At 32.9% G+C, this 20,939-nt stretch overlaps 1 protein-coding gene across 3 annotated transcripts in view; it reads left to right on the forward strand.

The window, feature by feature from the left end:
* The window catches only part of LOC110100160 (ADP-ribosylation factor-related protein 1), a 34,220-nt gene extending 13,983 nt beyond the window's left edge, over positions 1–20,237 (forward strand). The window contains exons 4-9 of one of the 3 annotated variants that reach the window (XM_028698936.1): positions 2,236–2,376; positions 9,803–9,853; positions 12,915–13,023; positions 13,122–13,183; positions 18,120–18,223; positions 19,866–20,237. In XM_028698936.1, coding sequence (XP_028554769.1) covers positions 2,236–2,376; positions 9,803–9,853; positions 12,915–13,023; positions 13,122–13,183; positions 18,120–18,223; positions 19,866–19,974 — 576 coding nt within the window. In that variant the 3' untranslated portion in view covers positions 19,975–20,237. Of the gene's footprint in view, positions 1–2,235; positions 2,377–9,802; positions 9,854–12,914; positions 13,024–13,121; positions 13,184–18,119; positions 18,224–19,843 lie in introns of all 3 variants that reach the window. The other 2 variants (XM_028698937.1, XM_020827587.2) reach the window with 2 other exon arrangements.
* The last annotated feature ends 702 nt before the right edge of the window (positions 20,238–20,939 follow it).

The raw sequence follows: 20,939 nt of genomic DNA on the forward strand, positions 1-20,939 counted from the left end.
ATCCATTATCATTTTAATCAGGATCATGAAGCTTGAGGTGATAAAATCATTGAATTTGTTAGCATAAACCACCATCTTGTCGTAATATTCATGAAACCCTTGGCTTTAGATCATTTTGTTCTCCTAGAGTATGCTTAGGAATGCCAAATCCCTCACTCTTGATATTTTTTAGTAGCTTATGATGCTATACACAAATTATGCCAATTCGCAATCCAAAAAAACACGAAAAGTGGCAAAATTCTTAATTCAATTCTTAACGGGCACCCACATTTGCTAAGTGATGGATTCCTGCAAACACGTGTATTATATTTCTATATTTTTGCAAATACATGTATAAATTTTCTATATTTTATCAATGCCATGTGGCATTAAAAGTTCCATATCATAATTGACTGCTCGGAAACTGAGTGCAAGTTTGTATGAAAGATTTTGATTACTTCCAACCACAAAAAATATTCAAACCCATTTAATCCTAAAGATCATTATTTTCCTATTTATAACCATTAAGGCATTAACTACCCCATCTTATTTTTGATTTTTCAAAAAAAATAAAAAATGACTCAATATGCAACTAAAAATAGCCCTAATTCATCGTAGTGGTTGCTATATTCTACATAAATCTTCATTCTCCTGAGTTATACCAGTTTTTATTGAGGGTAAGGATTCAAGCTATAATTTTTCTCCTAGTGAAAAACAAAAATTTTCTTGACTCCCTTTTTTTTAAAATCTACATTAGTCTCGTACTTAATTTTCTTATTAATTTATTTTTCCTTTATTCTCTTCCTTATTCTATCCTACCCATATAATAGATGTCCAGTCACCCTTGAAGATCTAGTCACAACTGGTGTGGATCCTGCTCTTCTCTCAATGGTTGTGAATGCATTACATCCTAGTTGTAAACATGCCTCAATAGATCTACCCCACTACATTGGTTTATTTTACCACCTTGATTGTGGCATTCTTCCCTTATTTCAAACTTCTAGCCTCCGAAATTACCATAATGCTCATTCATGCTGTGGCTGGTGGTGGAGATTGACAACGACCTACCATCAACCCTAAGTGATCTATTCTCAAAGCCTGCCATCAACTCTTTTTTTCCCTATAAAAACCTACGATTTGAGATCCAAGAAGAGAAAAATGGATTTATGTGCTTGTTCTTAACAAGATTCCTTGATATCTGACTTTCAGTCATCATGATGGTTAACTTCTTGGAAGGGAGATCAAAGAAATCAAATATAATGAAGAGAAAGAAGAATCTCAATAAAATCATAAGAGAACAAATATTAGAAGAATGAATTCTAAGCTTGCTCTGATATAATGTAGAAAAGTCGAAAAAAAAAAACCATTTGGAATTTTACTACTTGATTATGTATAATGTGTACAAGTGTATATATATTTCTCCAAAAATCTTACATTGGAAATAAGTCAACGCTACTTGCAAAAAAGCAAAAAGTCACCAAGGGGGCAAATGATTAGAAGAGGAATAGGAGTCACATGGAACACTTTCTAAGGGCCACAAGAGGGTCGATCCAATGATTAGAATCTTTAATCAGTGTGCTTAATGATTCTTATCAAGATTTATTGACTTATGAGTCACAAGATCATTCAACACTCATGGTTTTGATTTTGTGATCTAAAGTGAAGGAAATGCAATGATAATTGTTAGATTAATGACACCGGAAGAAATCAATTGAGTATCCTATTTTTCTTCCTCCTATCTACATGTTTTTTGTGTTATATACAAGGCTCATGATAGCTTGATTAAACGTTTGAATTCGAAACCATTGGGGTCTAGATTTTGTAGTTTGATCTTTCGTGATATTTAAATGATCTCTAACAACCCTTCGTTGGTATGAAGTAACTCTTGCATCAATCACATAAATAAATCAACTTAGGCGCACCTCATAACTTAAAAAAAAAAAAAAAAGTTTTGATGCGTTGGCACTATGATAGATAGCTAGATAGAGGGAGTGAAAGAGAGATATAGGAAGCTTAATGTCCTCGTTTAACTGTATTGCACCTAATTTATTTTGGCCAAATAAGCATGCCAACTTATCAAGATTTGTTTTGGGTTGTGAATTGGATGGTGTAACATTTCCTCTAACGTAATATTTTATTTCTACTCCTTAAAGTCTTGCTTCAGTAATAAATACGTCCATGCTTCATGGCCAATTTGCTTAGTTTAAACTTATTAAACAACATGATGTACTGATAATTATTTTGCTAAACATTCAGTCTTTGCTAGAAAAACTGAAGTCTATATACTTAAATTCGGAAGGGCTTCCACCTGATCGGATTGTCCCCACAGTTGGGCTTAATATTGGTCGTGTTGAAGCTTCAAATGCCAAACTTGTATTTTGGGACTTAGGAGGTCAGGTATGTTTTTCAAAAAATAATTGTTTATAAATGCACCATTATTGATGTTAAATTTCTTTTTTGTGTTTCTATTATTTGTGGGAGCTTTATGTCCCGTTGTAATTTTATGAAGCGGATATAATGAATACCTCTGAAGCGTTGCATATTGGGACTAATGACAGTGCATTCTAAAAAAAGTAATTTTAAATTGCAAAAATGATAATTATGCTTAGCTATTATTCTTATGCAGATATAAGGAGGTAGCTTCTTTCAGAAGTTGGCAGTCACGGCTTGCAGTATCCTAGAAAGATTCATATCCAACTAGCATTCAAATACAAGAAGAAAACGAATACAACAACAACAATAACAAGCCTTAATTCCCACTATGTGGGGTCGGCTACATAAATCCTTTTTCTCCATTGTGTCATGTTAAGAGTCAAATTCTCATCCAAATCTAAAATAGAAAGGTCATTTCTAATATTTTCTAACCAAGAGTTTTTAGGTCTACCTCTATCTGTCTTAACATAAGTCAAATATAATATATCTACTTCCTAACCGGGTCATCGGAAGGTCACCATTTTATGTGACCAAACCATCTAAGGAGACTCTCTCTAAAATCTTATCTTCCACTGGAGCTACACCAACCTTTTAACATATATGCTCATTTCGTATCCTGTCTTTAAGAGTAAAGTCACTCATCCTCCTGAGCAACCTCATCTCTGTAACACTTAAGTTAATATCATGCTTCTCTTTTAATGGCCAACATTTTGCACAATAAAGCATTGCAAGTCTCACTACTATCTTATAGAAATTTCTCTTAAGTTTGAGAGGGACTTCTCTATCACACAACAAGCTTGTTAACTAAAAAAAGAGACATAAAAGAAATAAAATGATCGAATAGACACATCTTTCCAATTCAGACCCACTATACACAATTGCGCGCTCAAATGAAGCAGCCCTTCATGTTAATAACTCCCATTCGACAAGGCTATCAATAAAAGACGGGGAAAAAAACTTGCGCTTTCGAATTCTACTTCGATTCCTGATACTTTCTTCGCAAACTCATGACGACAACAATTTGCTTCCTAAGTGGAATCGATCAATACAACATAACCGTGAACGTCTGTCTCGTGCAATTCACCCTCGTGTATGAGAGATCCCTCGATCGGACCATCTCTTATGCCCGACACCCCACGTCGGCCAATCCTCCACTTCTGGCACCTCTACACGCTCAGTCCGCCCTCGACGCTGCTCTTTACGCGACACGCCTGTCTCGTTCGACGCCCCAAGCCTCCGCTCATGTCCGACTCCGACGCGTCAGCCTCTTTCGACTTTGTCTCCCGTAAGCACCTGACTCGGCCTCTTCTTCGGCTTATAATCCCACAAATAATCTGATTCGAAAGACCCAAGCAAATGCCCGCCTCTATTCCAATTCACACATAAAGACTTATCCATACAAAGATTTATGAATCTATGTCTGTATCTGATTTCACTAACGAATGACACGATTAACCCATTATCTTCAATTTAGCAATCTGCACAAAGCCTGCTTATTTCGTCTAAATATCAAATTTAAATTACTTCAAAGCCATTCTTTTATTTTATTCAAAGACAAAACAATATGTTGGCGAAATTTTGGCAGTAATATTAATTGTCATTTATTTAGTTCAATCTTTAAGTAATTAAATATAAAATTATTGCCAATCAGCAAGTATTCGTCGATTTGAAGACCTCACACAATTGATCTTTGATTTGGGTGAGATGAATTTTAAATTGAAATATATGTGCTGTAATTTTTAATCCGGGCGGATTATTTCAATTTTCGAAGCTTGCAGAGTTGAATATTTGATCCCGACGAGTTGAATTTTAAAATTTGAAGACCCTGCGCCGTTGATCTCTGATCTTGGCATGAGGAAATAATGGAAAATGTTGTTTCAACCTCCCCTTAAGGGAGGGGATGTCGGGAGGCTCCCTAAATCGTCTCAAAAATTTAGAGGATAATTCAATTTTAATATTAATAAAATTAAAATATTAAAATTAATTTTTAATATTAATTAACTAATTTATTTAATTAAAATTTAATAAAATTTAGTGGATTAAAATGAATAAAAAATAATTGATTAATTAGAATATTGTTTTATGATCATTAGAGTTTTCTAATCTCTAATACAGGAGAGATGAAAAGTTTCAAACACTTTTCTCCTATGTCCTCTAATGACCTTTGCAATCATCATTACAATTAAGTCCATTTGAGTTATTAAAGTGTATTACTAAAATTTTTATAAGCAAGAGGGACTATCATGTTCTCCCATTTACTTTTATCCTGTTCGTCATTATTCTTCAAAAAAGCTATTGAACATAAGTAAGCACTTATTGTACAATATTTCTGTCCAAAGATTCTTTTTTAGGTGTCTCAAATATCTCCAAATAAGATCTCTCATTAAGAGATTCTAAAATATGTAATATTGGATGAAAGATTTTGAATTGTTGTGACATTTCAAATGTTATTTCTTTTTGAAATATTAGAAGTCTCTAGCTGTCAAAATATTACCTCTCCTCCTTGGCTAATAAAATAACTAATTGAAATTAATTGACTAGTCAAATAAATTAATCAATTAAAATTAATTGGTTAATTTTAAATCCAATATCATTTTAAATCATAGAATTTTAAAATACGAGAGCATTTTACATAAAAATTTTAAATAAGAGTTTTAAAATACTAGAGTTTTAAAATTAAGATTAATACAATTAACTAGAAAATTTGATTTTAGTTAACTGAATAGTTAATTAAATTATGAAAAAAATGCAAGAAAAGGAATGTTAATTTTTCACTAATTAGACATGTACAAACAACTCTCTAAATAACAACTCAACCAACATAAAACTCTCAACTCAGTACTGAATACCACAAACACGACTTTACAAACAAAACTTTGCAACACATCCTATGTATTCTCTGATGCAAACTCTGAATTAGCACGAGCTCCTGCAAACAAGAAAGTAAAATTAATTAAGTATTGAAATTAAATTAATATCAAAACAATGCTAAAGTAGAAAAAAAAGTGCTACAGTAAACTGCTAGCATCAGAAAAGTAAATCTATTGGTGTAAGAAAAGTAAACTACTAAAACTTAAAAGTAAACTGCCAAACAGAAAAAAAGAGCAACCGTAGCAAAAATATTAAAGTCATATAATGACAATTGCTGGCTAGTAAGTGTTGAGCTAGTAAATAATTGAAAATCACAATCTGGTGTCAAGCTAACAAACAACTGCTGTCCTCTCAAAAAACAAACAATTAAATCCTTGGACATCATAGTTTATAGGACTAGGTTGTAAGACTTACTATTGGATAACTTCTAAGTGAAGTAATAAGACTCATTTTCCGGCATATTCTAAAATAAGTTGTAAGATCTATTACTTGAGAGAAACTCCTTTCAAATTAAATCTGAACCTCAGGTATTTTAACTAATAAGACTAAATTATAAGACCCACCGATGGGATACTTCTATAGGAAAGCAATAAGACTGATCCTACCCAAATAACTAGGCAACTTTTAATGGAAGTCGTGAAACCTATTATTTAGAAAATTATTAAATATCAAATTCTCAAACAATCAAATTCAAATTAATGAACATCTTAATATAAATGATTATGTTGTAAGACCCATTTTTAGGCAACTTTTGAAGGAGTCGTAAGTCATATCAACCAATTTTAAATTAATGAGTAGTTTAGCCTGTAAGACTAGATTGTAAGATCCACTAACAATCAACTTTTAGGTGAATTCGTAATTTGGAAGACCCATTTTTAAATTGAAGTCGTAATTTGAAAGTTGCTTGTTGGTGGGTCTTACAATCTAGCCATGTAGGTTAAATTGTCCATTAATTTAAATTTGATTGATAGGTCTTACGACTCACTTAGAAGTTGCTTAAAAATTAGTTTTACAACCTAATCCTTTAGATTAAGATGTTCATTAATTTGAATTTGATTGTTTGAGAGTTAGATTTTAAAAAATTTCTCAAAGAATAGATTTTATGACTTCCATTAGAAGTTGTCTTGTTATTTGGGTATGACGTGTCTTAATAATTCTTTATAAAAGTAGCCCATTGGTGGGTCTTTTAATTTAACTTTATAGACTATACACTACCCAATGTTCATATTTAATTTGAGAGAAGTTTCTTTCAAGTAACAGATCTTACAACTTCTTTTGAAAAATATCTGAAAGTGAGTCTTATTACTTCAATTAGAAGTGGCCTAATAGTGGGTCATACAACTTTGTCCTATAGACTACAATGCCCATGGATTTAATTATTTGTTTGTCTGAGTGAACAACATTTATTTGTTAGTTTGATACAAGATTGTGGTTTTCAGTTGTTTATTAGCTCGAGACTTTTCTGGGCAAATTCTGGAGCAAATTCTCAACTGATCGTCCCAGGACGATCCCAGATCGTCCTGGACGATCCTGGAGCAGATTTTTGATATTACAGTATGTGACACTAATTTTTTGCTACAGTAGCTCTTTTCTTTCTATTTGATAGTTTTTTTTTAATTCTAGTAGTTTATATTTCCTACATAAGTAGTTCTATTTTCTTTGTGCTAGTAGTTTACCGTGACACTTATTCTTTTTTTTGTTTTAACATTTTTTATATTAATTTAATTTCAATACTTATTTAATTTCATTTGCTTGTTTACAAAAGCTGATTCAGTGTTTGCGTATGATAGTATAGAGTTTGTGTTGGAGATTTTTATTTGGAAATTAGTGTTTGTGAGTTTCAGTGTTGAGTTGATAGTTGGTATTGGTTGAGTTGTTGTTTAGAGAGTTATCTGTACATGTTTCATTAATGGAAAAATAACATTTTTTTCTTGCCTTTTTTTTATAAGTTAATTAACTAATTAATTAATCAAAAGTAAATTTTCTAATTAATTATATTAATCTCAATTTTAAAAATGTCGTACTTAAAATTTTCATTTAAAATGCTCTCGTATTTTAAAATTCTCATATTTAAAATGTTCTTGGATTTAAAATTAACTAATTAATTTTAATTGATTAATTAATTTTGACTAGTCAATTAATTTTAATTAGCTATTATATTAATTATTTAATTAGTTAGAGAAAGAGAGGTAATGTTTTGATAATCAGAGACCTTAAACATTTAAAATGTGAATATCATTTGAAATGCCGCAATAATTTAAAATCTTGAATCCAATTCTTATATTGAAATCTCTTAATGAGAGGTCTTATTTGGAGACATTTGAGGCACCTAAAAAATAATCTTTGGATTAAAATATTGTCCAACAAGTTCTTACTTATGTTGAATGACATTTTAGTAGAATGATAAGGAGCATGATAAAAGTAAATGGGAGAACATGCTCACCCCTTTAGCTTATGAAAATTTTAGTATTAGGTTTTCAGTAACAACTCAAATAAATTTAATTGTAATGATGATTGCTAATGCCATTAGAGAGCCTGAGAGATAAGTCGACTTTTCAACTCTTATGCATTAGACGACGTAGAAAACTCTAATGATCATAAAAAATATTCCAATTTTTCAATTGTTTTCGATTAATTTTAATCCATTAAAAATAAATTTTAGAATTTTAATTGAATTAATATTCAAATTGAATTGCCCTTTACATTTCTGAGATGATTTAAGCAACCTCCCGACATCCCCTCCCTTAAGTCGAGATAGTATTTGCCATTATGTTTTTTTGCCCGGGTCAGAGATTAATGGTGCAGGGTCTTCAAGTTTTAAAATTCAACTTGCTTGGCTCAAAAATTTAACTATGCGAGGTCTTCGAAAATTGAAACTATTCACCTGGATTAAAAATCACGGCATGAGTCTTTGGATTTTAAACCATCTGTCAGGATAAAAAATCACGGTGCGGGTCTTCAGATTTAAAATTCACGTTGCCCAAATCAGAGATCAATGGCGCGTGTTCTTCAAATCAGCGAATACTTTCTGCTTGGCTATAACTTTATATTTAATTATTTAAAGATTGAATTGAATAAATGACAGTTAATATTACGATAAAAATTTAGCCAACCTACCTTTTTGTCTTTAAATAAAATAAAAAAGGCTTTGAAGTAATTTATATTTGATATTTAAATGGAATAAATAAGTTTTGTGCATATTACCAAATTGAAGATAACGAGCTGCTCGTGCCATTCGTTAGTGAAATCAGATACATACAGAGATTGATAAATCTTTGTATGGATAGGTCTTTATGCGTAAATTGGAATAGAGATGGGCATTCTCTTGGGTCTTTCGGATCAAATTATTTGTGGGATTAAAAGTCGAAGAAGAAGGCCGGGTCATGAGCTTACGGGAGATGAAGCTGAAGGAGGCTAGGGCGTCAGACGTGAGCGGAGGCTGTTAGAGTCGCATGTGAGAGGAGGCTTGGGGCGTCGGACGAGACATGCGTGTCGCGTGAAGAGCGGCGGTGGGGTTGGATTGGCTGTTTAGATGCGTCATAAATGGAGGATTGTTTAACGCGGCGTGTCAGAAACAAGAGATTGGTCCGATCGTGGGATCTGTTACACGTGAGGGTGAATCACACCGGGAAGAGGCCTTTCGCGGCTGTGTTGTTCTAGCAATAGTTGGATCAGAAGATCGAAGTGAATGGGTTGATTGGATACAAGTGGACATTTAGGAAAAGTTTGGTCCGATTGGGTTGGTCGATTCCACTTGGGAAGCAGATTGCTGTTTTCGCGAGTTTATGAAGAAAGTAGTAGAAACCGAAGTATAATTGAAAAGCGTAAGTTTTTATTTTTCGTCTTTTATTGATTGCCTTGTTGAATGGGAGTTACGGGCATGAAGAGTTGCTTTGTTTAAGCACGCAACTGTGTACAATGAACCCAAATCGGAAAGATGTGTCTGTTCGTTCATTTTATTTCTTTTGTTCATATTTGAAGAGCATAAGCACTTATAATGTTAATAATCTTAACATCGGCAATGATCTTCAAAGTTATAATTCTATTTTTAATTCTATCATTTATAACATTATTCTTCAAACTCTTATCTATAATCACCTACACAATTTCTAGTACGACTCCTAATAGAATATCAAAATTTAAATCTTAAACTATCAATTTTCTTAGCCTTCTATCCAACACATTTAGTTTTTTGAGTATATAGAATTTTTATCTCCTTATGAATCATAATATCAATTATTTCCATTAATTTACCTATAAGGAAACCTACATTTCAAGTTCATATTCTAATTATAGTTGACTCACATCTGTCCATGATGTGGGCCCGCCTATTTAACACTGCACCCGGGCGCCAGTGCAGCGGCCTCTGCACATTTCTCGCTTTATTCAGGCCATACAACACGTCGCTTAGTGAACTCCATAGCATTCACAATGTATTAAATGATTCATTTCATGATTATTCAATAAATTTTATGCTGGTTTTCGACTACTAACACAATTTTTTACTTTTCTCATTTAGGACTTGGAACTTTGCAACAGCAGTGTTATGAATAAAAAAAATGATAAAAAGGTTATCCCTCCTAAACTAATCTTGCTCCCTAGGTAGTGAAAGACTTTGTAATAGTTTATTTTCTAATGCAAAGTTGCATTTTCTTTCAAAAAAAAGAAAAAAAAGGTAGTGAAAGACTTTTCCTTAATATCTAGTTCATTTTCACAATCATTGAAGGATGAAAGGTTAGCTACATTGAATGCGTTTGAAATTTTATATCCCTTGACAAATCCATTTAATGGCATTTTCCTATACGCTTAATGACTCTAAATGATTCCTTAGCTTTTGCTTTGAATTTAGCTAATGAACAGGAGGAGAACAGTCATTTTATAAATGAATCTGAATCTGATCACCTTTCTTGTAGGAAATAGACGTGCGAAATTTATTGGCTTGCTTATAATCTTTTGTGTTTTTCTTCATCATTTCTTGAACTTGGTGATACATTTTTTTAATCATGTTAATCCATTTATCTACATCAATATTATATTTGGAAATTATAATCACAGGAGTCAAATCTAAAGGGTTGATGGGATTCTGGCCACATATAGTCTCCAAAGTACTTCGATCTGTAGTTTTGCTAATGGACCAATTGTAAACAGACTCAGCTTGGTCTTAAGTAGGGGTGTCAAAATCGGGTTTCGGGTCGGGTCGAACTGACCCGGGGTTCAAACGGGTCAATCCTAACCCGACCCGGATATGTAAACGGGTTGAAAAGTCTGACCTAGACCCGACCCGAATTTGGGTTATGCAGGCGCCGGAACGATAGCGGGCAGACGGCGGGCGAGGGGGCGGACACGCAGCGGCACGGGCGCTCGGGGCAGCGGGCGCGCAAGGCAGCGGGCACGGGGTAGCAGCGCGGGGCGCGCCGGGCAACAGCGAGGGGCAGCAGTGCGGGGAGCGTGGGGCAGCACTGGCGGAAATCCAAATTTTTTAAATTAAACGGGTTTTCGGGTTGACCCGGCAACCCGCCGGGTCAACCTGAACCCGTCCCGTTTTTTCAAACTGGTCGAATCTGTGAACTCGAACCCGACCCATTTTTCAAACGGGTCGGGTCCAACCCGGATTTTCCTGGTCGGGTATGGGTCGGGTCAAATATTGACAGTCCTAGTCCTAAGTGAGATCCCATCGCTTAATATTTTTCCTCTTCAAAACATCATAATAAGTTTTTCAAATTACAATTGATGACTTCTATTTGTCCATCAGTTTGAGGATGAGCAATGGAGCTAAACTAAAGTTTAGCACACAACTTTCCCATAATGTTCTCTAAAAATTTCTTAAGAAACATCATAGCAGGTGTAATTATTTTTTGGATCCCATGTTAATGAATTATATCTCAAAATTGGGATACAAAATTGATCTCAATTTAGTGATCTAGTGTCACATTTCTTTGATTTAGATCATTGACAATATAAAATTATACTAATTATGCTTGATGGACTAAATTGGAATCAATATGTATCTCAATTTTTATCAATTTCTGCTAGATAAGATATTAGGTATCAAATTTTTATAGCATAGGGACTAAATTAGAGAAATGTGTTAATCTGAGACTAAATTGGCTGTATACAAGTAGTCAGAGGACCTTTGGGTTTCTTATCCAAGTAAAACTAAGAGTCAGAAGCTGTGAGGTGCGGTCAACTAATTAATATGCAAATGGTTAGGATCAAGTCCAGGTTTCAAACATGCTCTTATTAAGGCATGAGTGAAAATAACATTCGTGATACTATCACTATTAATAACTAATCTATATCTTTTGTCATTATAGGTGGCATACATTTAAAAAATATTTCTATGTTTTCAATCTTTTGTTTCAAGTTTTGAAATAAACCATTTGAGATTATTTAAATTTGCATCATGGACAAAAGTTAATTCTTCACTAGATAATTGTGTGGCATCATTAACTTCTTCAAAATCATCAACTTCGAAGTTATCAAAATTTTTTGATATTTAAAGAAACAAAGTCTCTATTTTTTTTATTATTGGTGTCTGGAGAATCGTAGGGTGTGGAGAACTAGAATATGTAAAGGGGGGAATCCTTTTTAATAGAGTTAGGAAATAATTTCTTTTGATCTTCATTACTTGTGCAGTGAGTTCTGCCAATTAAATCTTCCATGTTATTTAGATACTCAATAACTTTCATATTACCCTATCTTACAGTTAATAATTAACGATGCAATTTCTTATCATGATATCAATGGCAATGTTTATTTGTATTTATTTCTTTCATTTAAATCCAAATTAAGGTACTTATGCCGTTCCTTTCTTCCTTTGTAAGAATATTATTCCAATTGATTTTCATGTTCAGGTGTTTCATTTTAACAAATTAACATGTTGATGTCTTTCATATTATTTCAATCAAAGAATCTATCAATTTAAGCCGGCCAGTCTAAAAATTGGTTAGGATCTTAGATATCATAAAAAAATTGGGGCTTTTCTTCAAAAAAAAATTATGTAATTGGTTCCTTATGGTTTCCATCATATTAAACTTAAGTTTGATCATCATCTGATGCATCGCCTTGCCTTACCTAAATGCCTAGGCTAGTGCCCCACTTGTGTTTGACTTCTCCTGGTGTCAGTATTTTCCTTTGGTATATTTTCTTATTTTATGCAATGAACTGTATTGCCACTTACAAAATATATATTTCCAGTATTTCAGACAAAAATATGAGGACAAAAGTATTTCGAAGTAGTGATGCATAAGAATTATATATTGATGTGATATTTGAATTAGCCAACAGTATGCGAATAAGCTTTTTTTTGTTGCTATGAAATGTATCTGTGATCCACGTAGCCTGAACCTATAACATGAGGTTTGCAACTTATACTAGTGAAAATATTTCCTCAACTACATTTATTACATCACAACTCATTAACAACGGCTTTTTTTCTTAATGTTTCAACTTTTTTTTTTAATTTTAATTTTTTCTGGTTATTTTTCAACTTCAGTTTGGCCAATAGATTGTTATCAATCTATTGTTTTTAGATTATGAAGATTGGTTTCTTCTGCTTAATTTTGTTGTGGATCTTCAGTTGCCACACAATAAATGGCATTGATCATTTACAAATTGACATTTATTGTCAGATTGGTTTGCGTACAATATGGGAGAAATATTATGAGGAGGCACATGCTGTAGTCTTTGTAATAGATGCTTCTTGCCCTTCGTCATTTGAGGATTCTAAGTCTGCTTTAGGTTAGTATTAATTAGCGTATGAATGAGCAGAAAGCTTTGGTTACTTGGCCTTTTTTTTTTTGGCAGCTCTCCTTACAAACCTTTATAATTCTGAACAGAAAAAGTTCTTAGAAACGATGACTTGCGAGGGGCACCACTCTTGATACTTGCAAATAAGCAGGTAATGTTTGTACTTGCACTTGTATTACGCAGATCTGTTTTAAAAAGACTTTGTCGTCAATTTTCATTTTCTATAAATAGAGTCATTTTCTATCAATAGATGATGGCCTGAGTCATAGCTGCTATCTTTCAATTGTTTCATTTATTTACCTTATCTAAATTTGATAATGAAGTTTTCATTTGTTGTCATTTAACGTAAGCTTTTAGAAGCATTCCTTATTTCAATCTCGACTGACATCATCACTGAATGCAGTCCATTAGCTGTGTGTCAAAATGTAGTTGAAGATCATTGGAAGATAGTTTGTCAACATAAATATTCATTGATGCGGCTATGATCTAATATGTGAGGACGATTAGTACTCTAGAAAGCACTGAAGAGCATTTTAGCCTTATTATCATTCTTTTTTTTTAAAGAAGAAAAAAAAAAAGATCTTATTTCAACAGTTTTTTTTTTTGTTGAACATTTGAAAGTCAAAGTTATAGAATTTATTTTAGAAAAATATTTTTAGGAATAAAAGAAGAGATTGATTGTGATATTCTCATATGATTATGTTTCCTAAGTAGGAATTTATTTTAGGAATAAAAAGAGAGATCCGTTGTGATCTTCTCCTATGATTCTTTTAGGAAAGAATTAAGCTAGTTAGTTATTTCCTTTATTGTATAGATGTGTGTGTGTGGATGTAGTACCATGTTCAAGAAGAAGAAGAATAAATCAAGAAATTCTTCATAATATCAGAGATAGTTCTCTGAATGCTAATCCCTTCAGAACGCCTCTCTCTAGCAGATTCTTTTTGGCCATGTCTTCTTTATTTTTCAGGCCGATTCTCTCTTGTTAGTGTTCGCCCCTGCCTCGTCTATATTTTCATCAACTCTATTCTTTCTTCTCCATCTTCTTATTCACAATACGGAATGATGTCTTCCTAAACATCCGACATTATGATAGCAAATTCAAGAAGCAATTTAGAAATTCCAAACCTTGGTGGTAGTGATGCTTCTCCTCTTCTCTTCAAAGGACACAAATTAAATGACCATAATTATTTGCAGTGGTCACAATTTGTGTTACTGTTCATTTGGGGTAAGGGAAATGATGAGTATTTCATAGGAGAAGTAGCCATGCTAGAGATTACAGATCTGGGTTTCAGAATGTGGAAGATTGAAAATAGTATGATCATGTCATGGCTTATCAATTCCAAGAATAATGACATAGGTATAAATCTCTTGCTATTTGGGACTGCAAAAGAAATATTGGATGCTGCCAAAGAGACTTACTCTAGCTCTCAAAATACTTTATAGCTGTTTCAAATTGAATTAGTACTTCATGACTTTCGCCAAGGAGAGCTGTCTGTTACTCAGTATTACAACATACTCACACGGTATTTGCAACTTGATTTATTCAAAACTCACTCATGGACATGTCCATAAGATGCAGCAATGTACAACAAGATTATTGAACAAAAAGGTTGTTCAAAATTTTTTTAGGACTTAACATGGAGTTTGATGATGTTCGAGGTCGAATCTTGAGCACTAAACCACTACCCAAATTAGGGAGGCTTTTTTAGAGGTTAGGCGTGACGAAAGTAGAAAGAAAGTGATGATGAGATATAAGAAATAACCCGAATCAATGTTGGATGCATCTGCCCTTGCTGTCCGATCATCTAACAATAAAGGTAGATATCGTCAAAAGCGGGAAAGGCCTTGGTGTGATTATTATAAGAAACCAGGTCATTACAAGGAGACTTGTTACAAGTTTCCTAGCAAACCAATTCATTGGAAATTAAAGCTACGGTTTGATAGAGACAACAAAGAAAATGTAGCTTCCAACTCTGAGAGTGCTCATGTTCTTGTGCCTAGCCCATTTAACAAAAAGCAAATAAATTTGGTGCAGAAACTGTTTAGCAAAGTTGGCAATAGTAGTATTACTGTGACAAATTCACATACTGCAATCACTACTAATATAGGAGAAATAAGGTTATGTATTATCGACATTGGGGCTTCTGATCACATGATTGGAGATGCCGCCCTTCTCCAAAATTGCAAAACAAATATTGATCACTCTTCCGTCTGTATTGCTTATGGTTCAACTTCTTAAATTGCTAGAACAAGTTTCATCCGACTTAAGAGTTGTATCTCAACTCTATCCTCTATGTTCCAAATTTGGATAGTAATCTTTTGTCCATTAGCAAGTTAGCTTATGACCTTCAATGTGTTACTAAATTTTATCCAAACTTATGTGTTTTTCAGGACTTGAAAATGGGAAAGATGATTGGCAGTGCTGAATTGTGCTTTGGGCTCTATCTCTTTTCATGTGACAAATCCTCAAACTAAGTTTCTCAAGCAAGTTGCGTCCACTCTCAGAGTCTGTTAAAATCTTTCAATTCTGTGTCCAATTTCAATCAATTTCAATAAAAATATTGAACTCTTTATAGCACTTATCTTGGAACTTTATCATATTCTTTCTCTAAATCATTAAAAATCATATGTAGATCATTCTTATTCTCTCTATAGTTCTCCATCACACCTCTCATTAAATGTATAGCTTCCATGGTAGATCTACCTCACATGAATCCAAATTGATTTTGAGAAACATTAGTATCACGCCGCAACCTATGCTTCATAACTCTCCCATAGTTTTAAAGTGTGACACATTAACTTAATTTCTCTATAATTCGTACAATCTTGTGCATCATCTTTATTCTTAGAATTAGGAATCAATACACTTATTTGCCACTCATCTGACATCTTTTTAGTCTTTAAAATAATATTAAAAGTTTAGTAAGCCAAGAAATTCCTTCATCACCTTAGCATTTTCACATCTCTATTGGAATATCATCAGGTCTAACCGCTTTTCTACACTACATTTTCTTTAAAGCTTCTTTAGCTTGATTTTACTAATATGTCGATAAAAGCAAAAAAATTATTTTCATTTAGGTTGCTAAGGTCACTAAAATCAATGACATCCTCACAATCTTCATTGAAAAGTTTAGAAATCCACCTTTGTTGAATATCATCTTTTAATAAAAGTACTTTTTGATCTTCTCCTTTATACACTTCACTTGTGCTAAATCCTTAATATTCCCATCTCTTTGTTTAGCTAACTTATACATATATCTTTTTGCTCTCCTTAGCATCTAATCTATTTTATAAATCATTAAAAGCTAAAATCTTTGCATAATATATTACTTTCTAAGACTCTCTACAAGTCTCTTTATATCTTTCCAAATTTTTAGAATTTTTACAGCCAAATCAAATTTTATAACAAATCTTATTTTTTATGCTTTCTTGCACATTTTGATTCTATAACAAACTATTTTTACTATTACTGGCTTTTTTTAATTTGATACTCCAAGCACATCTTTTGCAATTTTCTTAGTATCACTAACTACTTTTTCCCACATAACATTAGCTTCCTCATGCACAGACAAAATCCTAAGATCTAGAATCTTACTTTTAATGACCTCGCGACTTGACCGGGCAGGTCAAACCCCGCTAGAGGGTGCTACCCCCTTGGACCCCTAACATATATGCAAAGCAAACGATTATGTACACAATTAAAAAGAATAATTAGTCACTATAATGACTTGTATATTTTTAAGAAAAAAAATTCACTAGATTTTTAGCGACAAAATTAGCGTCCTTTTTTGTGGCTAATATTCTTCCCTATTATTTAGAGGCCTTACTAATTTTTGGTCACTAAAAGATATCTTTAGCGACCAATTTATTTTTGTCTCTATTTTTTTGGTCGCTATTGACCCATTTTCTTGTAGTGCGTGGTAACTAGTTATGACATGGTCTTCTAATCGGTGTTTTGACCCAATGGCTCCACAAAGCCAATGATTTGATCTAACGACTCCACATAGTGAATGATTATGATCGAGATCATCTGATCGAGTGTTTTTGCCCAACGACTCCACTATATTATGGTCACACCTAAAATCTGTATGTTCTCCAATGACTAATGCCCTTGAGTAATAAATCATAGGGCATAATGGATAGGGTATTAAATTCTATATCAGTTAAGGTCAACTGAAATCTATCCCCTTAGGCGAACATTCACCTTAAGTATACAAAGTACCATTGGACAAAGCAACCTACGACTACCAATAGTGATTTTTCGATCAGGATGGGTTGATTATCTCTTCTAACTAAGTATATTAGGGATAACAAAACCGCAAGATCTTGATCGTTCTTGTCATCATTTCCTCATCACCCGCTCTAAGTGTACAATAATAAATTTCAAAACCCCAAAGCCTTAAAAATACAATTTCAAAATTCTAGAGCTGTTGCTACTATATGTTGATCTTCTAGCAAGTTTTCTCTGTTCTATCAATTTCCCACCTGTTTTTTTCAATATAGTTATTTTTAATTTCATCCTTCTTAATTTTATCATATCCTTGGATTCTAAATCCTAGATTATATTGATTAAAATTGCTTAATGTTTCAATTAAATGGATTAAGTAATTTATAAATATTGAGTTACATTTCAAAATGTTTCAGATATTAATTCAATCATGATGTTGTATTTTTAAACCAGTGTCTGTTTGATAGTGTACTTGATTTCGGACCGTCAATGGTGCCCTATTTTGATTTGTATTTGATTAACATCTTGATTGGCTGGCTTTGATTCTAATAACTTTTTTAAACTCTCAACCAGTGTTGACAATAAAATGCGTGTTCAAATAATAAGCATAAAAAACTGTCAATATTCATAATTAAATCTGAGATCTGATTTACTAGGTTTTTAAAGTTATGGCAATGCACATAAAAATGCATTCTTTAACCATATATTTGTGATTAATCCAATTTTAGTTTTATAAAACTCAGTGAAAGGTTTGGGCATGTGCTTCCTTCTAATATATACTGTTATTGAACCGCTGTTGAAGTTCCTTATTTTATGAGTCAACATGGAGTTGAAATGAAGTTGATATATTTGATGGCAGGATCTTCCTGAAGCTGTGTCATCTGAAGAGCTAGCTAGATACCTTGATCTCAAGGAGTTGGGTGAAAGGCTCTACCTGTTTGAAGCTGTTTCAGCCTATGATGGGTGAGTGAAGTCATCTTCACATACGTTCTTTGTTTGCTTTAGGATTGATAGTTATGTCAAAAGCTCTTTTGATAGTCATTTGAATTTTAAGCTATTGTTGCTTTTACTCAAAGATGATTTTGCTTGAAATTAACTGGATTCAATTTAAAATTGGCGCACCTAGATATAATCTTTATTAATAATAAATTTTAGTTTTATACACTAACAATTTATTATACACTAACAATTTAGTAAAAAATTATCACCTATGATCCAAAGATATGGACACAATACTGACATATCAATTATTTAAAATATATGACACGGTATTATAATTTTATATTTTAAATATAAAAATTGAATAAGCAAAATTTTAAGAATAATTGAGAAAGAATAAGTGATTTAACTAGGATGTCGAGAGTTGGGTGTCATATCAAGAGGGGAGACGACAATGCCCTCGACAGCCGGGCATCATTGTTTTGTAATGTAAATCGGCTTTATGTCAAGACGGTGTTGGTCATCAATCTCGAGATGACGTAGGTTGTCCATGTTAAGATGATATTTGACAATGATGAGATGTTGATAAGGCATAGGGACATGATTGTGAGTGTAAAAATTACCTACGTACGTCGAGTGTCAATGTCAACGCAACATCCGACTTTGATATTAAGATGATTTTAAAATATTGATTTTGTGATGACATTGGACGCCGGTATTGAGTTGACATCGAGAATTGCTATGAAACCCTAGCCATAACCTACTAGAGAAATAAAAATGGGAATGTTCAAGAAATGCAGTATTGAGTGCAGACGATTGATTTGGAACTTTGGAGAGAAAATAAGAACTTTAAATTTTTTTATATTTTTTATACTAAATAAAATTAGATATAATAAATTATATTTTAAATTTTTTTATAAAATATTTTATAATGTGTGTCGGACACTTGGGTCTAATTTATTTATAATATTTTTTTAATCGGCACATCTTTGGCTTGTCCAATACGTTTTGGATACATGCCGAATGCGTATCGTGTCCGATACCTGTCGGACACTGCATGCCTCTTTGAGAAAAAGTGCCAGTGCATTATAGTTTATCACTTTCAATTCAACTCAAAACTTTTGATTGTGCCAAAATCAAAATCTATGATTTGAGTTGAGATTGGCTCACTCTAACTAAACTTTATATCATTTATATTCACATTTTTTAATTTCAGCCAATATTGTTTGAGCCAATAATTGAACCGAGAAATAGATTAAAAATCAAATTTTTTTTAAACCAAAGCGACATTTTTGTTCTATACACTGTTTCATTAAACAATGTGCATTTTTGGAGCCAAAGAGAAGACACAATCAGTACTCCATTACTATTAAAAAAACTATGGTATTCCAATTGAACATGTTAAGCATTTCTTGATGATAATGTTAATGAAATTTTGAATTGATAACTTACATATCTACAATGAAGAGTAGAAACTATATCATTGAATCAGACTAAGTAAAATTTGTCTCAGGATTGGGAAAAAAAAAACTTAAAAAGTTAGCATGGATTGAGATTTCATTAGGTTAAGGATAATAACATTAGTGACAACTATTCTTTGAAATATAACTAAAAAATTGCTCATCTTTTGATTTATCAATGCAGTCTACATTGTTGTTGTCTGTAGGATGGGCATTAAATATGCTATTGAATGGTTGGTGGATGCGATGGAAAGAAGCAAGCGCACCGAGACTTTAAGACTACGAGCCCGAGCTGGTGAAGCTGGTAACATTTAATGGTAAATCTTGCTATTCAAATACGTTATTCATTCAAGAAAATAGGCATTGTTTTCGGATGAAGCAAATCTTCTATTCCTTGCCATATTCACCTGTGTTCTTTGTCAATTCCTTGCCATCTTTATTAAGCTACCCCAGTTAGCTTTAAGTGTGTATTATGTTGTCTGATTAATCCAAGTTGGTAACATGTCTATTTCATAGAATTACATTGCAACCATTGATCATTATGAGTGCCAATCATCTTCGATTGTTGATTGTTCTTATCTCATTTCATGTCATGTTGTAACCGTTCAAGTATGCACCATGATAGAAATTATTACATGCGGAGTTCGGTTATGTCCGAACTCTAATAAAAACGTGACATGTGTCGTTGTACATAATGTGTACAACTGTACACACTATATACACATTACAAAATTATGTACATAATGTGTACAAGCTTATATACATAATATACACACTATGTACACAGTGTGTACAAAAGACATGTTACGTTTTTATTGGAGTCCAGACATAACTCTATGTCCGGACTCCGCACGTAATAATTTCTTCCATGGTTGTACAAATAATAATGATTTTCCTTGGACAACAATACAGTAGTTATAACTTGTTTAGTAATAAAAACAAAAAAAGAAAAAAATAGATGTTTTAATACTTGATGTGTATGGGAACATTTGCGAGAGAGAGAGAGAGAGCAGCTTATAGGATACATATAAGCTCAATCAAGACTTATTTCCATTGAATACATTCCTGGGGAACTCTCCACCATTCCTCTTCATGCTGGAATCCCAGCTCTACCGGATGGACATTAGATCATTTTTCATCAATGTGGCTCTCTCAACGAGCTTAGGAAAATCATGAATGTGGAACAGAGCTAGAGGATCCTTCAAACCCCCAAAATTCTATATCACTTCTTCTCATGGGTTCTAACTAATTGGGGACCATATCTGACAAGAGTCATAAAC

Source organism: Dendrobium catenatum, unplaced genomic scaffold (genome assembly GCF_001605985.2).
Source record: "Dendrobium catenatum unplaced genomic scaffold, ASM160598v2 fragScaff_scaffold_1183, whole genome shotgun sequence".
NCBI classification, from domain to species: Eukaryota; Viridiplantae; Streptophyta; class Magnoliopsida; order Asparagales; family Orchidaceae; genus Dendrobium; species Dendrobium catenatum.